Source organism: Bemisia tabaci, chromosome 3, assembly GCF_918797505.1.
Source record: "Bemisia tabaci chromosome 3, PGI_BMITA_v3".
In the NCBI taxonomy this organism is placed as follows: domain Eukaryota; kingdom Metazoa; phylum Arthropoda; class Insecta; order Hemiptera; family Aleyrodidae; genus Bemisia; species Bemisia tabaci.
The window spans coordinates 44,144,440-44,168,362 of record NC_092795.1 but is presented as its reverse complement, the minus strand read 5'-3'; the positions used below and the strand labels follow the sequence as shown (position 1 = coordinate 44,168,362).

General features: G+C 38.2%; 1 protein-coding gene across 6 annotated transcripts in view; it reads right to left on the bottom strand.

Moving 5' to 3' along the window:
- LOC109030697 (RYamide receptor) overlaps nucleotides 1–23,923 on the bottom strand; it is a 195,898-nt gene that overhangs the window by 6,503 nt on the left and 165,472 nt on the right. For all 6 annotated transcript variants that reach the window (XM_072298425.1, XM_072298426.1, XM_072298427.1 and 3 more), the window contains 3 exons: nucleotides 21,842–21,963; nucleotides 18,067–18,284; nucleotides 4,376–4,476 (listed from right to left, as the gene is read on the bottom strand). In XM_072298425.1, the coding sequence (XP_072154526.1) occupies nucleotides 4,376–4,476; nucleotides 18,067–18,284; nucleotides 21,842–21,963 (441 nt within the window). The remainder of the gene's footprint in view (nucleotides 1–4,375; nucleotides 4,477–18,066; nucleotides 18,285–21,841; nucleotides 21,964–23,923) is intronic.

The following is a 23,923-nucleotide window of genomic DNA, read 5'->3' as shown; positions in this document are numbered from 1 at the left end:
CAGTTGAAAAAATAAATCCTGGAGAAGCAGTGAACTTGTGTCTCAGGGCTCTGAATGTCTCATGATTTAAGGAAAGTTTATTAGTCTAGGAAGTAAATTTGACATCAAGAACTGTCCTTTAAGTTCTCCTCTGACTACAGTCTCAGCTCACTTCATCCGGGCAAGTTTGCCAAATCACGCATCATTAAGGGAACTTTCAATGGTCAGTCTCGAAGAAATGACTCTCTTGTGCGGACAGCTTCGATGCGAACTGGCAGCGATGGAAAACGCCGAGGGGAACGGGAAACAACGTCCTTATCCGAAGATCTACTTAGCCGGTCATTTATATGCTTAGCGACCCAGGATTAAGGGCTCCAGGGAAGGGAGGAACTTTTACTTTGGAGAGTGTTTATCAAACACTTGCTCTAATGGTGTCAATGCGTTGAGACTCGAGGAAAATTGACCAGCGAATCGATGTATCGAACTGCGATATATTATGCTTCAGCCTTGTCGAACTATCGAAACGGGGACTCGCTCTATATCGTTCGGAGCTGACACGGTGCCAAAAAACGCGACTTTCAGCGCCTCGCTCAGCATATTGCTCCGTGATTGAAGCCAAAGAGCAGCCTACTTCTTGTTCCCGCGTAGGCTGTGCCGGGTGCTCCTTGCTCCTCTAGCCAAATAATTGAGGGGGTCGGGGAAACATTTCCAAAATAATTGGACGCACCCACAATGTCATGGTGCTCGGGCTCAGGGTTGCCGGGAAAACAAGCAGGGAGCACGGCCCTGGGGAAATCATGTGTTCGGTTGGGCCTGCATTTCAGGAGTTGGAGCAGATAAAATCATCCGTTTCACATCTTTATCGCAGGAGGTATGGTGTGTTTTCCGGGGAGCGGCCCTCGCTTGATATTTGTCACTCTGAGGATTCAAGAAATAAATACGTTGTTTTAAATGGAGTCCCTTTATACTGAGAGTTAAGACAATGTGAATCGATTTCTGATTGGTTCCCGTATTTTAGGCCTCACTGAAAAAAAAGATTGCTAATTCACCGATTTAGGGTGGAGCAAAATTTGCTTCACTTCGTAAAGCTTTCTTATCCGTGCACGGTGTTGAATCAAGTGAACGAATAGCACGAATTGCTACACCGATTTGCTACACCTGCGCGCCTTCATGCAGTTAATCTTGCATCGAGTGGCTTGGAAGTGTAACTGCATTTTTTGGTATTGGTACTTTGCGAACAGTAAAAATAGTTAGGCTGAAATAGCGGAATTTACGGAAAAAAGCGAAATTTACGGAAGAATAACTAAAAAGGTAACAGACGTAGCTTTTCAGAGAGCAAAATCACCTACACGCGTGTGTGTAAGTTAGCTGAAATTTGTGTAGCGATTTTACCTGCATGGTTTGCACGTTCGTTTTTTAGCTACAGCATGCCATGAAATACCCGCGTGCACGGCAATTTCAGCAATATTTTTTTTTCAGTGCTCCACAGTGTCACAAACGGAAATTAATATTACATTTTCACCAATCGCAAAGATTATAGATTGGAATGGACTGAGGAATTACGGGTTCGGCAAGGAACAGGTGGAATGAGAGAAGGAACGGAGAGAGGAATTTGAGAATGAGCCGATCGAAGATTACGAAAAACTATCAATTTGTGTGATCTTTATTCCCGTCTTTGATTCCACGAGGAGGGGGGGGGGGGGGTCCTAACTCTCTAGTTTTAACACGCTGTAACTTTTTGATCGCACTTTTCAATACGTTTTTCACTAAATGAAAAAATCATCCCCAGCTTGATTAGCCAATAACATGCCTCAATTTATTGAGTCAGACTGTTAACGATCCTTGGTTATATGTGTCGATGAATTACTATTCTGAAAATTTCGAGGATATATCACGCGTACTCCGAGGTTTTTTTTAAATTTTCTCACACGTGTAATGACACCATTTACAAGTATGAAGAGGATGTAGACTTTTTAACGCCTGAAAAGCAAGGATGAAGCAGATATACAAAAAGTTCACCCCAAAGCTGTAATAAAGTAAAAAGGAGAGGTTGTTTACTATTTTCGGGCACACATGCTTGAAAACTAAACGAAAATTGACTAGTATAGCTATATGACCAAGTAAACAAAATCAACGGACCACGAACTCTCAGGCTCATTAACGATATGTTTATCTAATAAATTGCCTAACTAGATGTGTCATATTTCATTTCTGCCAATAACAGAACTGAGTAAAATCGCTGTCAAAATAAAACGAACCGTCGAAACCCCGTGTATCTTGCGCATCACTTATTCAGAAAACTTCCAGCGTTGTTAAAAATCATTAAAAACTTCATCATCATCTTGCCTAGCGAAACTTAATTTCCTCGAGAACCAGGCACCATTCCGAATGACTAAATACCCATCTTCTGCCAACAAGCAACGATTATAGTTATGGTTTAGCTCTAAGGGCGGCTCTCTTTAAAAATTCTTAATCCTCGAAGCTTACAGCTCGCAACTGCTTCCCCTAACTTAGCGTGTTCGCCCTCGAATAATCGTGCCCGTCAATTTTTATGATCAATTTACGCTGAAATAGTCCAAAGCGCAGTGTAAAAGATTCTATAATCTCACTTGGTTTAAGTGGACTGAAGGATTTTCTGTCTCTTTTAGCTTGTTTCCGGAACCTCAGAGATGGGAAAAATGTTTCCATTCCCCAATTCCTTTCATGCCATTTTCATTACAAATGTTCTTGAAAATCTCATCTGTTTAGTGAAATGAGGAATAGATGGAATGACGTCTAAATGTCTCATCGTAGGCAGATGAAACATGCCGATGCGTAAGAAATCGCGTACTTATCGCCAATTTTGGCGTTTCAAGTCCTCACTACTTCTTTAAAAGAGAACACACCGACACTTTTTCTCAGCAGCCTTCATGAAATTTCTTCGCTCATATCGACAGCTTGGTATAAATATTTCAATGCATTTTCTTTATGTATTAAAAAAAAGAGATTTTGAAATTTTTCAATGAGATACACGGTTTAGACTTAAGCCATTGATGTGTATTGTGCTCCAATGTAATCTCCTAACGTTACTTGTGTAAGGGTATAATAATATGAAAAATAACGGAAGTTTAAAGGCACTCGAAAATCCGAGATGAAACTTTTTCTCGATGGGCATTCCTTCAAATTTACTTCAATCGAAACTTCCATAAGGCTATTATAGACTTGTTCTTGGAATATCGTTCCTTTTCTCCTTGTAGTTTCCTTATATCCCCATGTAAAAGATTACAAGGACACGTTAAGTTGATAACCCAATTTTTTTTGGTCGTAAGCAAGATTGAAGGGGTTCGCCTTTCAAATGATTCAATTTTTGTTTAAGGAAAGTGCCACCACTATTGAGTACAAAAAAATATTGTGAGCCCATAATCTTAAATTCTGAATTGATTTCAACGCGAAGGTCTATATGTAACCTCTACCAATAAACGTCAAATAGCGATCTCGTCGCGTCTTTTTCCCCGAAAAGTGCTATCCCATATTCTTGATTGACCACATTTTCGAGGTTTTTCTCCTGGATCAAGGCGTTTAAAATATGACGTAAAATCTCGAAAAGGATTGTGTTATCTCCAATTATTATACGTATAAAAAATGAGGAAACAACATTGTAAGTACAGAATTTTGATATAATGCCACCTGTTTGGATCATACTTTTAAATGACCAAAGTTCAACAAGGGCAACAAAATATAATAGAATAATATGAGAATGGGATTTTTCACCTTAACTTCGGCTGAATATTGTCACTGATGCAGAAATTTCAAGGTTTCAGTCTTGTTCCTAGCTCGAATAATTAAATAGAAACGCTTCAGTGAACAGAGACACTTTAATCATGAGGTCTGTTATAAACTATTTTGTTGGAGGATGTGGTGTTGTTATGAAAAATCCCCGCATTTTTCATTTAAAGTGGGAAGAAAAAGAGGGGAGATCTTATTAACAAATTCCTTTGAAGCCTTTCATAAAAACACGTCTTTGCCACAGAATAAACTTTGCTCGTAACGAAGTCTGCATTTGCTGCAGCTTTTTCCTGAAAATAATTACATTTTTAGTCACTGAGATTCTCAGCATTGCGACTGAATTAGCTCGTTAGTTTCTGCAAATTAGGAGTTCTGAGGATTCCCTGGGTGGAAAATTAGATTTTGGTTAAGATTTTCGCAATTGACACAAAAAAGAGGTAAATGCATTTTGATAAGCTTGAAGTGCTTTACGAGATGAGTGACTTTAATGCAAAGAAGAGGATGAATTATTGAAATTCCTCAAAATCGAAGCGAATTCAAATTGTGATATTAAACTGTACTGGTTTATTAACTTTCGAGCGAGGTATTATTATGACTGTTATCAGTATGGATTTTTGATGAATATACTTACGCATTGATGCCTGGGACTAAATCTTGGAGGACGTTATACGTTTGTAAAGGCAGCCAACACAGTGCAAAAAGAGCTACCACTATGACTAGCATTTTTATCACCTGAAATGAAATGAAACAAAATGAATCTAAGAATGAAAAGCAATGAGCAGCTTTTAGAGACTTAAATAAGTCTAGATGACCGAATTAGAAGATTTAAAAACAAAGAGATTCACATAATTGATTAACATATTGTCACCTTCCGGCCGAAGTATCACAAGTGCCGTGCTACGTTCAAATATTTCCGCCGCCGTTTTATTTTTTTACAGAAAAATTGTTCAACGAATTTGTCCAAACATTTCACTGAATTTTCTTTCTGCTGCCGATTAAATTCAGTAAAATTTTCAATCAGGTTTAACCAAAAATTTCTCCGTGAAAAAATAAAATGGTGGCGGAAATTTTGAAACGTTGCATGGCGCTTGTGATACTCTGGTCAGAAGGTGAACAAAATTTAGAACCATAAGAAAGATTTCTAAATGTTTGATTGAATAATCTTACTTTCTAGATCCAAAATTCTCTTAGTTGACACAATTTGATTTATGATTAACATCGACGTTTGTAGACACCGAAAGTTTGTTTCCGCGCCTAAGGAAAGCTTTCAGTTCTTTCCCCGGTAGGTATCGCGTTTTTGCTTCACTTGGCACAGACGCAGCGATTTCGTACCCGTGGACGGCAAGAGCAATGATGGATGGGGTGTCGCATCGATTAAGGAAAATCCTCGGAAGTGCATCGATCAACAGCGCTTGGCTGACGCTTGCATAAGCCAAACATATTACCAGTCCGAACGAAAAAGTAAGAAAGTCGCTGTGATATCAGAACCGTGGTCCCTGATTTTGACTTAGAGTGAGGACCGGCTTTTAACTTCAGCATGATCTCCGTTATTGCCGCATAGGAAACATTAAAAGTATCGATAGAGGAAACAATTGATGAAAGTAGAATATACGAGCAGGAGAAGTAAAAAGAAAATAAACATAGTAAAAAAAAAGTAAAAAAAGGGGAAAAAAAGGAAAAATTTGAAAAAAGTGAAATAAAATAAAAAAGTATAAAAAGCAAAAAAGTAAAAAAGTAAAAAAAAGGAGAGAAAGCAAAAATAGGAGAAAAAGTAAAAAATGTAAAAGAGTAAAAAGTGAAAAACAGTAAACAAAATAAAACAAAGTTTAAAGACAAATTTAAAAAATAACCATTGAGAACTCCCAATATAGTTCCGGCACAAGATTGGATTGTTTGTAGATTTTGAAAAAAGCGTGATTTACGGATATTAAAGACCGTAACAAGTGTAACACAGGAAAATTCAAATTTACAATGTAACAATGTGTGGCTTGGCTTCGGAAACAATAAACCTTCATCCGCAGTTGCCTCGAGAGCCGGGGTGGAACATTTTGAACAGCTCAATTTCAAAGGTATTCCATGAGTGCTCGAAAATGCATTCATCAATAAAACTATGCGCAAATGGATGATGAAGCCCTACTGCTTGCAAGCATTTTAAAAATTTGCATATTTGGAGCAATCAATATATGCTAATTTTCAAGTATCAACCATTTCAAATATTAATCAGCAAGCGTTTCCGTAAATGCGAAAGAAGACGGGTTCATATTCACGAGTCTCAGTAAAAGGATTGACCGTCATTGAGAGGGGACAGCGAAAATCTGGTCAGATCCCTGCATGTAGAGAAAGCGAGATTCAAAAGAGGCGAAAAATAATGAAAATCACTTATTCCCGACTTACAGTGTGCTTAGAAGAAATCATTATTCCTCAATGTAAGTAATAACAGCTAGACCATGCGAGTATATCATAAACAAACAATAGCTGTAGATTATGTTATGAACTTCTCTAACAGTTAGTTTCTCTTAATGTTTCGGAATAGCTGAGGGCACATATTTCTGTTTCTACATGGACGAAAGCTAAATGGACTGAATTTTGCAATTTGGAATTATAAATTCTAGCCCAGTTTAAAAACAACGTATGCACTATTAGTTTCCCTATGCACGTGAGTGCTTTTCCAGAAGAGCCAGCATTTATAGTTCCGAATTGTAAAATGCAGTTCAAATTACCCTATCGATGGCGAAACTCCCAAACCACGTATCTCGTAGGCGGTTTTTAAAAATCTCCGCTCCAATTTTATTTTTTGAAGGAGACAAATCATTTGTTGGAATTTTTTTAGAACTTATTCCGCACAGGGAGGAAAATTCACGGAAGTTGTCAAGAATTTCAACGATTTTCTCTGCCTCAAACTCGTTTATTGTCCGCAACATATATTAATTTGTCCATTCGCCATTCCCAACATTGCCTCATCTTGAATGTAATGAAAATTTTTGAAAAAGACCTATACAAAACGTTCCATTCTCGTCTGCGTTTAGAGTCGTATAGGTTCGTAGAAATTTTCAAACTTTTCATTAAGCCCTTTCCAATCTGATCCATTTTATCACGGCTGAAAACAATCGATGGATCGATGGCTTGAAACGTACTCACCAAATCAGTCTTTAGTTTATTGTGCACTAATGGAGGCAAACTTCAATAATGAATGGGGTGCTTCTTCCACGCTTTTCAGTTCCAGAATGGGGTATTCTGCGCCGAAACGATCGGCGTATCTTTTGTTTGGTGTTTGTTTTAGAATCATTTGATATCGTGCCAGCAACCTCAAAGGGAGAAAATATTTAGTCACACGCCAAACTGTGCGCACTTCTCTTCAGACGAGAAATTGTTTAAATTACACCTCCAACCCACCCTTTGACCCCTCAGACCTAGGAAAGTTCGATCGCATGGGGGACATGGACTTTTTCGTTTAAATTGATATACAACCTTGAACAACAATCCACGACGCTGTTTTCTTACGATGCGATGGCTGATTTTAAAATGAGCAAACTGTACTGCGTTTGGCGCAATGCGAGAAGTATTCATGCAGTCTTGTAGGCGCTAATATGCGTTTCAAGCCGACTGCACTTTTTGGCGCAACGCGTGAAGTATTTTTTCAGTCTCGCAGGCGCTAATATAAGTTTAACGCCGGTTACACTGTGTTTAGCGCGATTATTCGAACTCGCGTTAGAATAATTGCGGCAACCGATCTGTTTTGAGGGGGCTTTTTTAAAGACTGACAATCTTTTTATTCATCTTACCTCAGTTGCGTCTTTTGTGGGTTCCTAAGTCTGCGATCTTCGGAGTGATTTAAAACGAATCGCAGTGTTATATCTGATTGAAAGCAAGTGCCACTTGTCTCTCTTACCACGGATGGAGATATGCACGGTGTCCGTACAAACAAATAAATAACCATAAAAACCATTTCTAATCACATTCAGGATATCTATACACCTCCACTAACATGCATGTCGATGAAAGTCAAAGAATAAATAAGTTCACTATGGTGCTTTTATTATACATACCGAAGGTACGGCAATTTAAGCGCGCAAATCCACCATGCAAATCAGCGACCGAAACGGGCGCAACACACCGACAAATGTACTGCCGTGCTAAGGAAAAACGCCGTAAGAGCCTCCAGGCGTTGTCAAATATACTTCGATAAAACACGAATTTACCGGTAAACATATGCATATTTTTCCTCCAATTTTTCATTTAATTTTGTTCGCAATTTCACCGGAAATTCCTGAAAATTTCAAGAAAAAATATTCCTAACTTGCCTCAAAAATGAACATTTTATCGAAGGAAATTTGGCAACTCTCAAATGTTAATGCACGGCAGTATAGGAACTGGATCGGATATTTTTTGAAAAATTTTTCAGCCGCCATCGGCCGCAAATCCGCACGCCTTGAGTGTCATACCTGAAAAGGCATTCAACTATATAGAGGTCACAGGTCTATGAAGGGTTTTTTTCATAACGTATTAGGCTGAAAGTACCAAATACGTAGTGAAAAATAATATAAATCATAATAATAACTCGTAACGCATAACGCCTACCTTGAAAAAAAAAGATTGGTAGAATTTACCATTCCTTCACGCCGTATTTCACACAGCGTCAATTCAGAGTCAATTCTGCCAGAAGAAAGGAATACTTTACTATATTCTGGTACAGGTAACCATTCCTCTGGCAGAGTCGACTTGAAGATTGGTAGACTTTACCATTCCTTAACGCTGTGCAAAATACAGCGTGAGGGAATGGTACTTGGTAAATTCTACCAATCTTACTTTGTTCAGTATTTCTGAGGCGGGAAGCCATCAGAAGAGGATTTAGCCCCTTAGTAGATAATGGAAAACGTGAAAAACTCACGGTGACAATCGCTGGTGGTGATGCGGCCAAAGATCAAAAGTTCGATATTTTCACGCCTAGCTTTTAATAAACTGTACATTGCAATTCTTGACGCAGATTTGTCGTAGGCGAAATTTGCTGTTCCACTAACGACTCCTATGCAACTAGATTGACAGTAACGCGTCCCATAATAGCAACGGGGACACCATAAACAAGGAAGTGAAAGGTTATTTACGAATTTCATACCGGAAAGCGATCTTATTTGCATGCAAATTAAAATCAGTTTCCAACAACACGGCGCCACCTTTGTTAGTGGAGCAGAAAATCTGACCCCTATTATTTGTTTCAGCCTCAACACCAAAGGATGTTTTTATTCGATTGCCCCATCGGTGTTTACGGGTATATACGTAGTTTAAGTTTTGGTGTCGAAAAATTGAATTTGTGTTTTAACTTGAGTCTCAGGCAGCAAAAAATAGGGCTTTTGTGTGTAATTGTCTCAATAATCTCAATTTCTCCTCCTGTGAAATTGAGATTTCATACTTGTTTCCACAATGTGTGCATCAATGACGGACAATTTTAATATATTGGATATATGGAAGAGGGGAAAGAGAGGGAGAGAAAGGTAGAGTGAAACTCAGACTGATCCAAAATACTGATTTCATTTCATATTTTTCCATCAGAATTCGTTGCCTCTGAAGTGTAAGTGTCTTTTTTCTCACGAAGGGAGGTAAATTTAAACACTGCAAAATTTACCCTCGTAAATTTTATTGTTAAGAATTTTTAATCGAGGATATCTGTGATTTTTTTCTGATTTCATGCAAAAATTAAAAAAAAAATTAGACAAAAATTGTTGGGTCATATTTTTGCCAAAAGTTAAATTATCTGAGTCGATTTTGGAACCATGGAATGGAGTTACATTCTTTTGTCCGGGATACGGCAAATTCAGTGAAAAATCCAAAGATTAGAAGAAAAATCGGGTGAAGTGGGGTTTTTTTTTATCACGTCGAAAACTATGTACGTAAATACGAAAAAAGCAATTTACAGTGTTCTGATTTCGCTAAAGAGATACATCAAAGGCTCACACTCGTTATACTTTGGACATTCAATGCATGCTTTGGAGTGTCAGGACAGAGGGTGTTTGTAGAAAACTGTTCCAGGAGGCACGAACACTTCCATGCTCTCTTTAATCCAATATAAAAAAGAGTGAGAAACGTGAATGGTAGAGAGAAACTTGGCCATGCAAACGAATTACAACTTCTCGAGGGACCGTTCTTGAAGCTGGGTACGTGGTTGCCAACTTAAATCAAAACATTTCAATGATACCTTTTTTTAAGGAGGGAAAAGAGGCATTTTCTTGTACTATAGAAAGAGGTTCGATCATATGAGCCAATGTTAAGTGTCCATCAACGATCGAACGATTCGATTGGTTTATCGGGAACTTTCGAATCATCAAACCGAATGGGTTGGTTCAGTTTTGCATTTAAATGAATGTTGTAAGAGGTTCGATCACATGAATTGTGTGTTCGACCTGTTTGATAAATCTGAAAAAGTTCGATCAATATGGAACAGAAAACGTTCGACTTAAGCGATCCACTTTTTCCTCGGTGTACCTAATAGACTCTATTTTTAATTTTGAAACTAAAGTTAGATATTACAAACGTTACGGCACGTTACATAGAAGTAACGAGTCATGTAACAAATGTACTTCGGTGAAAAATTTTACCGCAATCAAGGGCAACTTTAGCAATTACCTATTATGACCCATGGTATTGTACGTTTAATGTTTGATATGGAATTGATAATAATTATTACTTTTATATTGCATACACAATATTTTAATGTTATGAATACTTCCATATTAATATATATTTTACTTGGTTCTTTTCTCAATCTATATCTGAACCTATACAAAACATGCCATAACGTCGCGATTAACGTGTCTGAGTGAGCATTCATCGGTATAGACCTGAACCTTAACAGCCAAACTAACAACTAAACAACAGCATTAATCTTCATGAATCTAAAGACGTTAATAACCCGAGACACTGAATGTCTTAAAAATATACTAACTAACTAACTATTTTCGTTGACATATTGTTTTGCAGGTAAGACAACAACAGGAATTCTCAATACCCATCTTGTGCTTGTGCATTGCACACCCATCTTGTGCATTGCTTCGGTTGTGACATCAAAAATTAAGATTTTTGATGTCACAACCGAAGCAATGAAGAGCGATTTAAGGGTTGATGTTGGAAATCCTAGAAGTATGACAACGGGGCAGATGATGTACCGGTGCCATGGAGGCCGTTCTACACTAGTAAGTGGTATAACCGTGTGAGGGCACTTGAAAGGGTCTAATGTGTTTATGATGGAGGTGTAGCTGCCAAGGGGTGGTCGACAAGTGAAGAAGGGGAAAAGGCGGCAGTGGACAGTAAATTACTCCGTCTTTAAGTGGCATCTGAAGGTGTCATGGCTGTTGCCGCCCAGCACTATGTATGTGGTGCTTGTCACCGACAAAAAACTGCGTACAGTTTCGCAAAAGATTGGCGAAAACTTGTACGTACAAGTATGAGAGAACCAGCGTAAAAATTGATATAGCGCCCAGAATTATGTTTTTGAAGATTGAATAAAATTATTACCAGGGTAAAAGTGACTGGTATAGTTCCGTGCGCCTTTACATGGGAAATGAAAGGTTAATTTTGAAGATCAAATTCCATCATCTTGTAAAGAAATTTCTGTAAAACTACTACATAAATTGAATGAATTTTCTGTACTTTCGCATGTTCTTTCCTTTTTTATATTTTCAATTTTTCGTTTATGCTTCTATTCTTATTAAGATGATTCTCTAAGAGCTAGTCTGACTGATAAAGAGAGTCTTCAATTTATTTATTTTAAAAGTAAGTATGATGTTGAAATGTAAGATTACAGAAAATAAATAATGTAAAAAAGACGCACATTACAAAAACAAAAAGTAAATTAGGAATTAGGAGGAATCCTGAATCCCCAAAATCAGTTATTTATAATTTTGAATTTTGAAAAGAAAAAAAGATTTTCCGATTGAGTCAAACGTGCTCTGTACGGGTGCAAAATACGAATGCCTATACGCTAGCCTAAATTGAAGGCATCTATAAATAATTTCCCGGGTATGACTTCACGAAAATTACGAGTGTCGCTGTAGACATAGGATTAATATGAAACGATTGGACCGCGTTAAGCAAAAAGGAACCAAGCCACAGTAGCTACTGCCAAAATTTAATTTTTCACATGTAAACGGTTATGCGGAATTTCGGTAAATTATCTACACAGTACGAAGCAGATTCCCTCAAAAATTTGCAAAGACGTCCTCTTGCAGAAAATGAAATTACTCGGTTAAATTTGGCGGTATAGCCGATATGGCATGGTTCCTTGGAACGCTGAACGCAGGGTCAGATCGGTTTACCTTTTATTTTTGAACAAAACATGATTAAAATGGAGCGCCAATTTTCAACCCTGGATCAAAAAGTAAGGACATGAACGAATTATATTCGATCATGTTAAAACCTTGGACGATCCAGCGGTTAAAATTCAACTTTACGTCTTGGCATTTCTAGCAAATAGATTGGTTTAGAAATCGCCACTCAGGTATTGCAGGACGCAAGAGCTTCGGAGAGGTTACATCGATGAACGGTGGAAACCAACCGATCAACCACTAGGTAAACACGATAAGTGAATCCTCGAGTTAGACGAAGGGGTCTGATCGAATCAAGCGGGAAGGCTACGAGCAGCGGGCTGAAGTGGCGTTTGGAAATACAAAATTGAATCATATTTTTCTTCCAATTTACTGCATCTAACCGCGCTGCTCCGCTACATTGAGCCAGTGTTTACATGCTGCACACAGTATACACAAGTTAAGTTCGCAAGTTTGCTTAACGAAAAGCATACAACTTATTTCCCTCGCAATTTTATTTTATTCCTCACTTCCTCATGAGATTTTATATTACTTTCATGCGTTTCCGACACTCCGATCCTCACGTCTCCTCTCCTTTGACTTATTTATACCAACAAAATTGCGTTACTTTTATTAAAAAGACTTACCTGAACCTATTCATACCTGAATCCATTTTATATTTATATAGGTTCACCCCGAATATAGGCCGCCCCTAATTACGTAACGCTCTTGGGAGGGGGGAGGGACGTTGAGGAGAGCGTTAAGCCATTTTGTTTTTACGTGTTGAAGGATAGGGATCTACGTCACAAAAGCGTTACAAGGGGGGGGATAGGTAAAAATGCCGAAAATGTGCACTACGTATAATTTAGGGACGGGCCCATTCTCTAAAAGTGCCAAAAGAAGGATAAATAAACAGTCAAAAACCTCGGAGTGAAGTCTGCAATGCGTTTTGTTCCCGAGCATCTATTCCTCCCAAACAAACGGGTCCGTATGAGTGTAGAGAGAATAATCAATTTTTTTTGCGGAGTTACCTCCGTTCTTACAGGGTGGATTCCACTTCTGGTACGCAAAATTCGAGATTTTGTGAGACCATGGAGTAAAAGCTCGCTCTTGATTTTACTCCAAAATCTCCAACAATGTTGAATTCTTACTTTGCAAATAAGAGGAATGTAAAGTAAAAACACGTTTTCAATAGAAATTTAACTGGGCAGTGCCAATTGAAAAAAATATCTTACGTTTACAAAATCAAATAATTTATTTACGTAATCTTAGAGTGTAATACTCCTAACTGAAATCATAGAACTCTCGGTCAATGTAAGGTCTAACCAATTTTTACATTTTTAAAGTCTATTCCTCATCTTTTCTCCCCAAAAATGGGGTACCTCATAAAGTTTAAGATCGTCCTAAATCTGCACGAAGATACAATGTATCTCACGAATGAAGATGCAAAAACTCTGTTTTAGATTTACGGTTCCTAGTCATGTACGGATATCTGACCATCAATAACTTCATCCTATTTTACAATATATTTACATGGGCTTTTATGACCATAACGGAGCTGAGTTGAATTATTGGCAAGCGAAATTCTATTTCATCGTTCCTTGGTAAATTGTGGCCCTACAAACAGCAATCTTGGGAATTCGTCGTATATGTGTTCGCTATAACGTTGGAGAGTAGTTTAATAGTGGCTTACGTTATCTATAAAACCGGAGCGGAGTTGTAAGTTCAGCTAATTTATTGCTCAAGAGATTTGAGCAAACTTGTGAGATAACAGCATACTTCGTTGGAAAATAGGAATTTCACGTCTTCATATAACAATTATGATGTAAATTGAATTATGTAACAATACGAAATGCATCATAATAGGGTTTTGCTGTTTTCAGAACTTTATGCTTGATCGTCATTTTTTTCCCCCAGTTGATTTTCCACACTCACGAAACATTTAAAAACCAGCTTTCTCGGTAAATTTATAACAATCTCAGTCTGATTCACCTGTTCGAAGATGTAGGTGCAGTAGTTATCTGGCAGCTTGAAATTGAATTTGAGTATCCCATGTTTTTCAACCGCTGAACATTTATGACCGAGAAATTTTTTCTTGAAGATTTTTTATCGAAGAGTATTTTTCTACCACTGAAAGTTTATCGAATACTATTATACAGAAAAAGATCTTTTTTTAGCTTGTACAAAATACAAAATTTTTGTCTCTGGTTCTCAAGAGATCGAATTCAGTGGCATGCAAAGTTTTTCCGTTTTGGCTGAAGGCTCCACTGGGATAAAATCCAATAGACAACCATCAAACCAACAGAAAAAAAAAATTCGTAGAGAATTTTGGAGTTAGAACAAATTGTCTACTAAAACTTGGCTCAATTTTTGTCGGATCGATCGCAATCTGCCTGAACTAATTCCTATTTTGAGAAGTAAACTGGCCGAAGTGAAAGAGGCTTAGGTCGATTAGGCCAGAAGCCCGCAAAATATGTCAGCAAAACATATTTTATTTCTACTTTTAGTGGATAGAGGGGATAGAGAGAGACAGAGAGGGAAAGAAAATCCCACTGCAATTTAAATGTCTCAAGTCAACTCGTCTCTGAGCTTTCTCACATCCCTTCTTTTTCTGCGTCTCCCCTTCACTGTCTTTATATCACTTTTATCGTATTACCTATGTGCAATAATTCAGAATTTTGCCCTATTTTCCACCGAATGCTTCACCCGTTCCTTTTGTTCGCCGGAGACAAAGACACACAGAAAGAGTGAGTTTGAAACTACACAAATAATTAATGCACTTTCCTGAAACTTGAAAGAGTTCTAAAGAGCGCGGAAAGCCACTCTGGGAGTCTTTAAGAAAAAATGGGACAGCTGCTACTAACTCGGCAGCATCTTTCCGCCTTTCTTAGTTTTAAACTACTTAATTGCCGCGCCCTAAGGTTTATCGGTCAGGAAGTTTATATATACATTTTATTAAGATACTCAGACTGTTAATAAAAATGATTTATGCAATAAATTCAATATTAAATTCAAGCAGAAGATTCCTTCATCTCGTTTTTCCTTTTTGCACTTACTCGCCGCACCACCACTCTTCTCTCCGTGAGGTGTGCAAGCGTGCATATGTGGGTAAGGAGATTAGGAAAAGAGAGAACGCCTTCACATTTTCGGTATGCAATATGGACATCCATGAAGCACGTTTAGTTGCATGCAGGCGTTGATATCAGTGTCGCGAGCGCAACCTCCATACTGCCGTGCTAAGTAAAAACGCCGTATGAACCTTTAGGCGTTGCCAAATTTCCTTTGATAAAACACGGATTTATTGAGGAAGTTGTAAATATTTTTCTACCAATTTTTCAGATAATTTTGTTTGCAATTTCACCTAAAGTTCCTAAAATTTCAAGGAAAAATATTCATAACTTTTCTCAAAAATGAACATTTTATCTGAGGAAATTTTTCAACGCTCGAATGTTCATCCGGCAATCTTCCTTTGCACGGGCAGTATATGAGGCAATCGGGGTATCTAATGATAATGGTAGATTTTTCAAGAATGAGACCGACAAGTCCTGTAACTCGCTGAGTGTCTTATACTGTTCACTGCTACTCTGTGTGGCTGATAGAAATGTACCTAACTTTAATTCCTAATTTTTTTATGTAGTGTATTTTATAATTTATGCAAAAAAAGGACTCGCTAACTTTCATTAATAAAAAACGGTTGGTTTTACATTCAAGCAAAACGTGACAGGTTTAAAGTAGGTGAATGGCACACGGTGACAAGTATTTCAATGGACTACGGGCGGTTAATTTTGCCAATAAATTGCTGTTAAATTGCCTGAAGTTTGCTTAAAGTATAGTGCTAGTAGAGTATCGTCGGTTGATATGTGTAGTTCATGTAGTTTTTAACACAAAAATGTTAAACGTAACAAAACAATTCTTAAGCAGAAGATGATTACAAAACGGTAAAATCACCTGTTTTTGTTTTTAATCAATAAAAAAGCTAATGGCATAACTTAGGTCAAACTTGAAATTATGCTTACTACGTTAGTCGGACAATATCTTTCACTCCGAAGACAATCTAAATATTTGGACTTTATTTGCTAAATTTAGATGGAAATTGAAATAATCTATACACATTATTCGAACAAATAAATTGGAGTTGAATTATATGTTTCTCTGATAGGTGAAATAAAATATCTTATAGTAGACTACGTAGAAAATATCGAAATTGAAAATTATTTGCAAGCCATGGACAATGGACTATTTTCTCTTATCTGATACATCATTTCTATCGCTTCATTGAATAATATAGGTATACCAGATGATTGAAATGCAACTCAATGAGGGCCACTGAACAGAAGTGCTCAAATAAATAGAGGTCAATTTAAGCACCTCAAGTACCTCAAGTACTCACCTCTGCAGCCTACATTTGAGCTAAAACTCATTCTTGCAGAGTTAATAGCCTTGAGCTATAAGGAAAGCTCCGAAAATTTAGTTTCAAGCATACTTGAACAGCACCGAATGAGGAAGGCCTTTCCCTTCACGGCCCGAGTCCTCCAGCCTTTGAAAGTGACTTATTACCGAGACTCATGCAGATAGCCTTCCTTTTCTCAATGCTGTCCACTTGTCCCGAGAGATTTGCTTTTATCCAAAACGGGGATTCTGAAAACTTCGTTCTAAAAGCGCACCGTTTCCGGCGTAAACATGGCAGGACCCGAAAAGTAGGCATTTGAAATTCAACGATTCATCTTCTGGCTGTCTTGAGAATCAGAGCGTCCATTCAAAATCGAAGTAGAGATGCTGAAGCGCGGTTGCCAAGTGTTTTTGAATGATTTTTGACTTCGATTAATTTTGAGAGAGAGAAAGTCGGCGCGGGTCTGGCAGCTTTGCGCGAGGTTGCGATACCCATTTTCACGGGATATATTCAAAGTAGGCCGCTGTCAAATGCACCGCACCTTCAATGGGCCTTTCACATACAGCGGTCCGTTCCGGGCAGCACAACAGGGTATCTCCAGTTAACAAGCTTCTCTCGTATGCGACTTTTGAGCGGAGCTGGTCTCCGGACGCAGTGAGGCATCTGATGGATTATTGTTACGCTGCTGACGAATGATCATGTCCGTTTGGTCAGAAACGAGCTGTAGCGTGTAAGACAAAATTTTCTGCGCTCATATAACTTTTAATCCAGTCAATCTAGGAATTATCCCGGAAAATCAATATGTCGAAGGTTCTTTGCGGAAACATGTTCTAATAGGCCACCGCAGGACAACATAAAAAAAGATTACCGGAATCGGCTGTCCGCTAAAAACACCATCTCGAAAAAAGGTGGTCTGGAGGGCCAAAATATGCCGGCGGCGCGGCGACTGGTTTTTCGCTTGTATTTCAAAAAAATCAATCATACGGGATAATGTCTCGAACCCTTAAAAGAACGCAAAATTTTCTATCAGAAACACAAGACACATATATTAATTTGTGACTTCTGGTTCATGAGATATCGTGGTAGTTCTTTGCGGCTGGAAATGTCGACTTTCGCTTGAAATCGCACTTTTCTCGCGAAATCTGTAATTAGCTTAAAAACGGCGAGTTTGTGACGAGTTGAGTTGCGTTACTATTGAAATTGGAGAACATAAAATTTGCGAAACGCATATTACTACCAACAAGACTGCAAGAATACTTAACGCATTGCGCCTAACACGGTGCAGTCGCTGGTCAGCGCGGAGCACATATTAGCGCCTACAAGAGTGCAGGAATACTTCACGCATCGCGCGTATCGCAGTGCGGGAAGCATATCAGCGCCTACAAGAGTACAGGAATACTTCACGCATTGCGCCTAATACACCGCGGAAAGTGTTTCGTAATGTTATTACGCGTTAAAGAATTTGGAGCGTGTGCATGAACAGTGAGTGCTCTGTTTTGGAGTTAATTTTAGATGCTATTACTGTGTGAAAATATTGGAGCTTGGAGCAGTTTCCCATGCTCTGCGTAGCATTAATGAGGAGCCATGTAGCCAGGGTGAGATACTGTCAAAATGAGCAATACAGGGAAAATAGCTTACCTTCTTCTTGTTTTTCATGAGATTAGCGTCTCTGCTATCCTGAGCATTTCCAGGCGCTCGAGAGCCCCACAGCCTGAGTGCCATCCGCGCGTACACACATGATATGATACACAGCGGCGTCACATATTGTACTAATACTAAAACTATCCTATAGGTTAATAAGGCATTCTCTGAAAAACTGACGTTCATGCAGAACGGTTTTGTGATCGTCGTGCCTCCTGAAACATATCAAAAAAGAAAAATCGATTAACAAACGAGAAAAATTAAAAATAGTAAATTCAAACTTCAAAAAAATATTAGACATTTATAAGCATCAAGGTACCGAATCCCTCACTTCTTCGCACTCGGAACTTCGCTACTCTCGGAAGTGGGTGGGCACAGTTTATGGTGACAATACCCTTGCAAATTCAAAACGGACTTCCAAGTCCGTCATTTTGACCTTACTCAACGAAAAATGAAATTTTTAACCTTTTTCGAAGTATGAATTTTTTCTGTAGACCTGACTCGCTTTCTATGAAATCAGTAGCAAAAATGTCTGCGCGCGCCCGCTCACGTCTTCGACCTCTTTTTACGGTTCTTGAAATGCAAACACCTCTTTCTATTATTCTATGAGATAAGATTTGAAAGGGGGCGCACGTCAATTGGAGGAATAGAAATTAGGGGAGGAGAAAGAGGTAGCTAGTTTTTATAGAGGTGATATGTGACGTGGGAGGCAGCGGGCTGATAGGGATGATTAGTGAAATGGAGAGAGGGAGGGTTGTTAGGCTTTACCCGTTGCGCGTTACACTTCTGATCTTATATCAAAGAGCAAGTTTAGACTAACCGCCCTCATTTTAACAAGTTATTTGTTCCAATTTGTAGATGGTGTATTAACTGCACGTAGTTCGCAGAAAGTAATAAACTTTTCTGGCTCATTTTGACCTTTTAGAAATGACACATCCACCATGAATTTCCTTACAAGGATATATACTCTAATAAACGTGTCCATTATATGCCGGGTTTGCTTTTGATAAACTCGGCCCAACCAGATTCTTAAATAGAGCAGAGACAAATATGGAGTTTCCTATGCCTTAGATTTAGAATCCTATACCTATCTTCATAATGTCTGCAGACTTGGTGATATCACCGTTTAGCAGGTAAAATTTTAGTACTTTCGTAAATGTCTGTTTGAGAGCCCGACCCAAGGAGATTATGTCAAATGAAATGAGTTTGGAGGGGTATGACACGAAGCTTGGGATAATGAGTCCTCCTCCGCAGGACTACAGTTTGCAAAATTCATTGTTGCCATCAATAGCAAAATATCTTTGGATATAAATTGTTTGACTCGCCGTTTGAGTCGGTAATTAGAAGGAGTGAAGGTAGGGAAATGATTTATATCTTTAGTTAAGAAAATTTTAAAAAGACAATATTGACAGCTATTACATTATAAAATATTTTCCACCTAACTTCTGTATTTTATTTTTTTTTTAAACAATCATAATTTTCAAATATCCGTCAAAATAAATTGTGGTCAAAAGTTCAACAGAATTGTTTCGAAGAATCATTTTAAAACATTTCCATACAAATAAAAGTAATGGAGATTTGTCATGAAGATGAGCATGGTCATACCGTATTTTAATAACTAGGAGACCGGATGGATACTGGCCATAGTTTTTACCGTATATACAAATATTTGCAGAATTTTGCAGTGTTTAGTGTGCTTAGAAAATGAAATGAATACTGTTAGAAAGTTGGTGAGGTCTTCAGGCAGAATTTTGTATTTTTATGACTTGACACACAAAAGAAAGTAACACTAGAAATAAGTCTTAAACTTGGCGCCAAATTTTTTTTCTCGATTCAAGAATGACTCAGCTTAGTTCAAATTACTTTTTTGGCTTTAACCAAGCATTTATTCCTTTGATCCTCGTGAAATATAGCTGAACTTCAAGAGTCAGCATTCATCACGCTTGAGGCAAACACATTTTTTTGCTCTTTTTCTCCCAGTAAATAACAGATATTAAGGATTATTAAATCAATTTAATTGAGCAACTCTTAAACGTTTTGAATAATTTGTCCGTCAATTTATTATTCAAAGCTTTTTGGGGTTTTTTTTTGGGGGGGGGGGAGGGGGTATGTGTGTGTGTGTCGGAAAAATAAATTCATAATTCTTAAGAATACATCTTTAGGCAACGTTTTGCCAATCAAGGAAACTGCACTAAGAAAAGTTGAGATAGATATCGGAATAAAATAGTAGAATAGAAGAGAAATTCGTGAATGCCACGAATTTTTATCTTGCGGATTTTTCGAATATTGAATCTTGAGTAACTTAGGAGGAAAAAAACCAATCTGGCAAGCGAATGTCCCTCCTCACAGCAAAGGACACTCCGCACTTGAGAGCGGAATTTGGCGAGTAATCTTACGTGTCAATTAGTGCAAAGAGCCGGAAAGGCTTTTGAAGGAAGTCGACTGTTGACTGTCATTGTCCTCACGCACGCGTCATTTAACCCTTGATCCTTACCCCCATTCAAATCAGCCCCCGCTCAGTGTGAGAGTGAGTTTCGGAGCTATTTCCTTGCTCGCAGCTCCCTTGCCTACCCTCGGTTTCATAAGGGTAGATTTTGGGGGTGGGTAAATCCACTAGATTTGTCGCTATATCGTTAGAGGACGCAGTCACAGGGGAACATATTTGAATCGTGGTTTTTAAAAAGAGCGAAAGTAAAAAAAAAACAAAAAAAAACTTTTGAGCCTTGGCTTTCGTTGTTGGTGACGTTTAACATGGATAATATAATTTAAAGTTATATAATTGATATTTCAATTATCTTTTTTATTCTTTGTATTTTAAGATCAAAAGTAACTGGCTAGTTGTTACTTTTTCCCCCTTTTAATTATAATTTTATGATAGTTGTATAAAATTCCTGTAATTGGAAGTTTACAATAAACTCAATCAATAGAAACGTTTAACATGGCTCGTGGGTATTTGAGATTTCACCTTTTTCGCATGATGAATATTGAAGTAATTTAATATTTTGACCGAAAATCGTAAATAATATCAATAAATTATCATGTGGTTTAAGCCTGTTGGCTATTTTCAGAGCCTGCATGAACAACAAAAAACAGACAAAGTGCTGACACAAATTGTAATGTATTCATGAAGATATAGTCAATCTCGTAGAGATGTGAAGAATATTTTGACACGCTAAAAAGGGGAGGGTCTAAATACTCATAAGACAATATATTAAAATCAAAGAAAGCCAGGCTCGTGAGTTTTTGGACTTTCATCCTTTCTTAGAAAATACGCTTCACTTTTCAAGAGCAGACATTGGATGGTAGATGTATATTACATAGTTCGCGCGCTCTAAGAATGATTGGGTCAATGTCGCTGTGTAGGTAAAGTCAAAGGTCGCGATACTGAAAATGCCCATGGTGTACACGCACTTTTTGTGACAATGCCAGATGTTTTTATAACAGCAGTTTTTATGACTTATGGAAAATCTGTACATTAGTCATTGAAACTTAGTTGCGCTTCATTTGATTGACCTTCATTGATAAAGTTCTATTTTACAATGTGATTTATAGGTCGGTTTCAATCAACTTAAGTGATAAATCTGATGCCTTAGTGAGAATGAACGGAGCCCCCTCCTCCATTAACAATTTGTCCATAGAAAGATGGTTAATTCAGAATCCATGTACAAAGAGACCCTACCCAAATTTTACCACGCCAATCAACCAGTTGAATTTATCGTGAATGAATGTATTTTAATCAAAGAGGGGAGGGTAAAAACAAATTTTCGCTTACCTGGCCCTTCTTCCTCCACATCAGTGACTCGAAGTGCCATGGCCATAGGGGTGGCTAAGATGGCGGCAACGACCCATATGGTTGCTATACTAATTTTGGCACGTAATTTTGAAGGCCTCGCACTGCAACAGATAAAATGTAAAGTAACAGTTTAAAAGTTTGAATGAGAGTATAAAAGAGGAAGAGAATCACTCTTTCCACACCAGCGTGATCTTGTGACAATCATTAAGGCCAATGGTATAGAATCATAGGCCGGTGATCGATCAAATTGGACCACCGGACGAATTTAAGCATTCTAATAAAAGTTTTCGTTTCAAAATTTCACGTAGGACACGTTTCTCACAATAATAAATTACTGACATTAATTCCTAACCGAGATATTATGGTATTTATTTAAAACTGGTTTTAGAAAATTTGAATTTCACGCTCACAAGAAAGACCAGAGTCTGCCGGAGCTAAATCGCGCACAAAACGGTTTTGTGAAGTTTTTTCAATAAAGCAGTCTTTTCTCTCACCCCGTGTTCGTCAAAGTATACAACATTCACCAGCTGAGCAAAAGCGTGAGATTGAGGTTGCCATTTTCTTATGTACAGGGTTATTCAAAAATCACGCACCACTGGCCATGAGGGGGGTGGCCATTTGAAATTTTTGAGTTGCTCCTCACCCCCTCCCCCCCCCGAGGGGATCAAAATATGGAAAGTACCTAAAAAATTTTCCCCCTCGATATGAGGAAAAACGTCTTAAACCACAAGTCGATATCATAATCAGAACTAAAGTTATGGCCAGTGGTGCGTGACTTTTGAATAACCCTGTATACGGAAGAGACTGCCACGGCAACGCTTAGTGTGCAAGTAGACTCAAGTAGATTATGATTTTTTATGAGCGGCAAGTTTTTTATACAATAATAAACGTTGATATCTTAATTAAGAGATATTTTCAATAATTTTCGTTGCAGAAATTGTGTTCCCCACGAAATTTTGATGAGAGACCATACGTCATAATGTTTAAAGTCGCACCGTGTTCAGTGGTCAACTCATCGTGAGAGGTCAGTTCATCATCGAATTATTGAATAAACATAAACTTCACAATTACAAGATTAAACCGCCCAGAATAAGACGAGGAGAGGGGGGGAGAGGGACGTGCGCTGCAGTGGCGTGGCGTGAATGATCGATTATCGATATCTTGCCATCTGAAGCTATGGTGAAGAATCGATTACTAATGTGTTCGTAGCGAACACCTTACTAATCGATCTTTTTTTATTGGTTTGAGTGGCGTATCAATCGATATATCGCAAAGCACGCCACGCCACTGGTGCGCTGATTGTAAATGCAGGACTGGAGCATATCATCGCTTTTTGCATGCAAATCCCGGCACCAGAGCGCTGTTCAAGGGAAGTTGAAGTTCGGAGTGACCTTAGATTGAATAAAAAAAGAGAGTACCCTGAAATGAGCTTCACAAAATGAAGCGGAAGAGTGGGAGAGGGAATCATACCGAGGTATTGATGTGCAAAGGCACGTATCTAGAGCTCACGATCTGAGCTCGCGAGGACAGCCACAATTTTGCTCTATTTTCTTGACCGCGTCATCAAACGCAACGCGATTTCTGTCCAACCAATGTGCGACAACTGGGAATGCGTCAAAAATCAAGGGGATATGGAACGTAACATCTTCAAAGAAAGCTAACTCAGACGCTGAAAAGTCTCGACATGGTCCAGATTCATCAAGAAAAGTCTTAACGAATTTACATTGTGACTTAGGAATCCGAGTGAAATCAATCCGACAGGCTCAGTGATTTTTGTCTTCTTTTTTATCTTTGTCATAGTGTGTTTTAATTTTAAAAAATTAAAACCACCAGAACTTACGGTATCTGAGGCAACACTCTTGGGCTTTCCATCTAGGAGAATCTACTTACATGCACATACATATAAATTAATTTCCACATTTAATGTATTCTTCCTTGTCCTATCTTTTGTGGACTATCCTTTTGTGACCCCTACTTTTTAAATTTTTTAAATTCTGTACTGCACTATTTTGATCTCTCCTCGAAGGTGTTAATGGCCCAGATGTTAAAAGCACCTTTGAA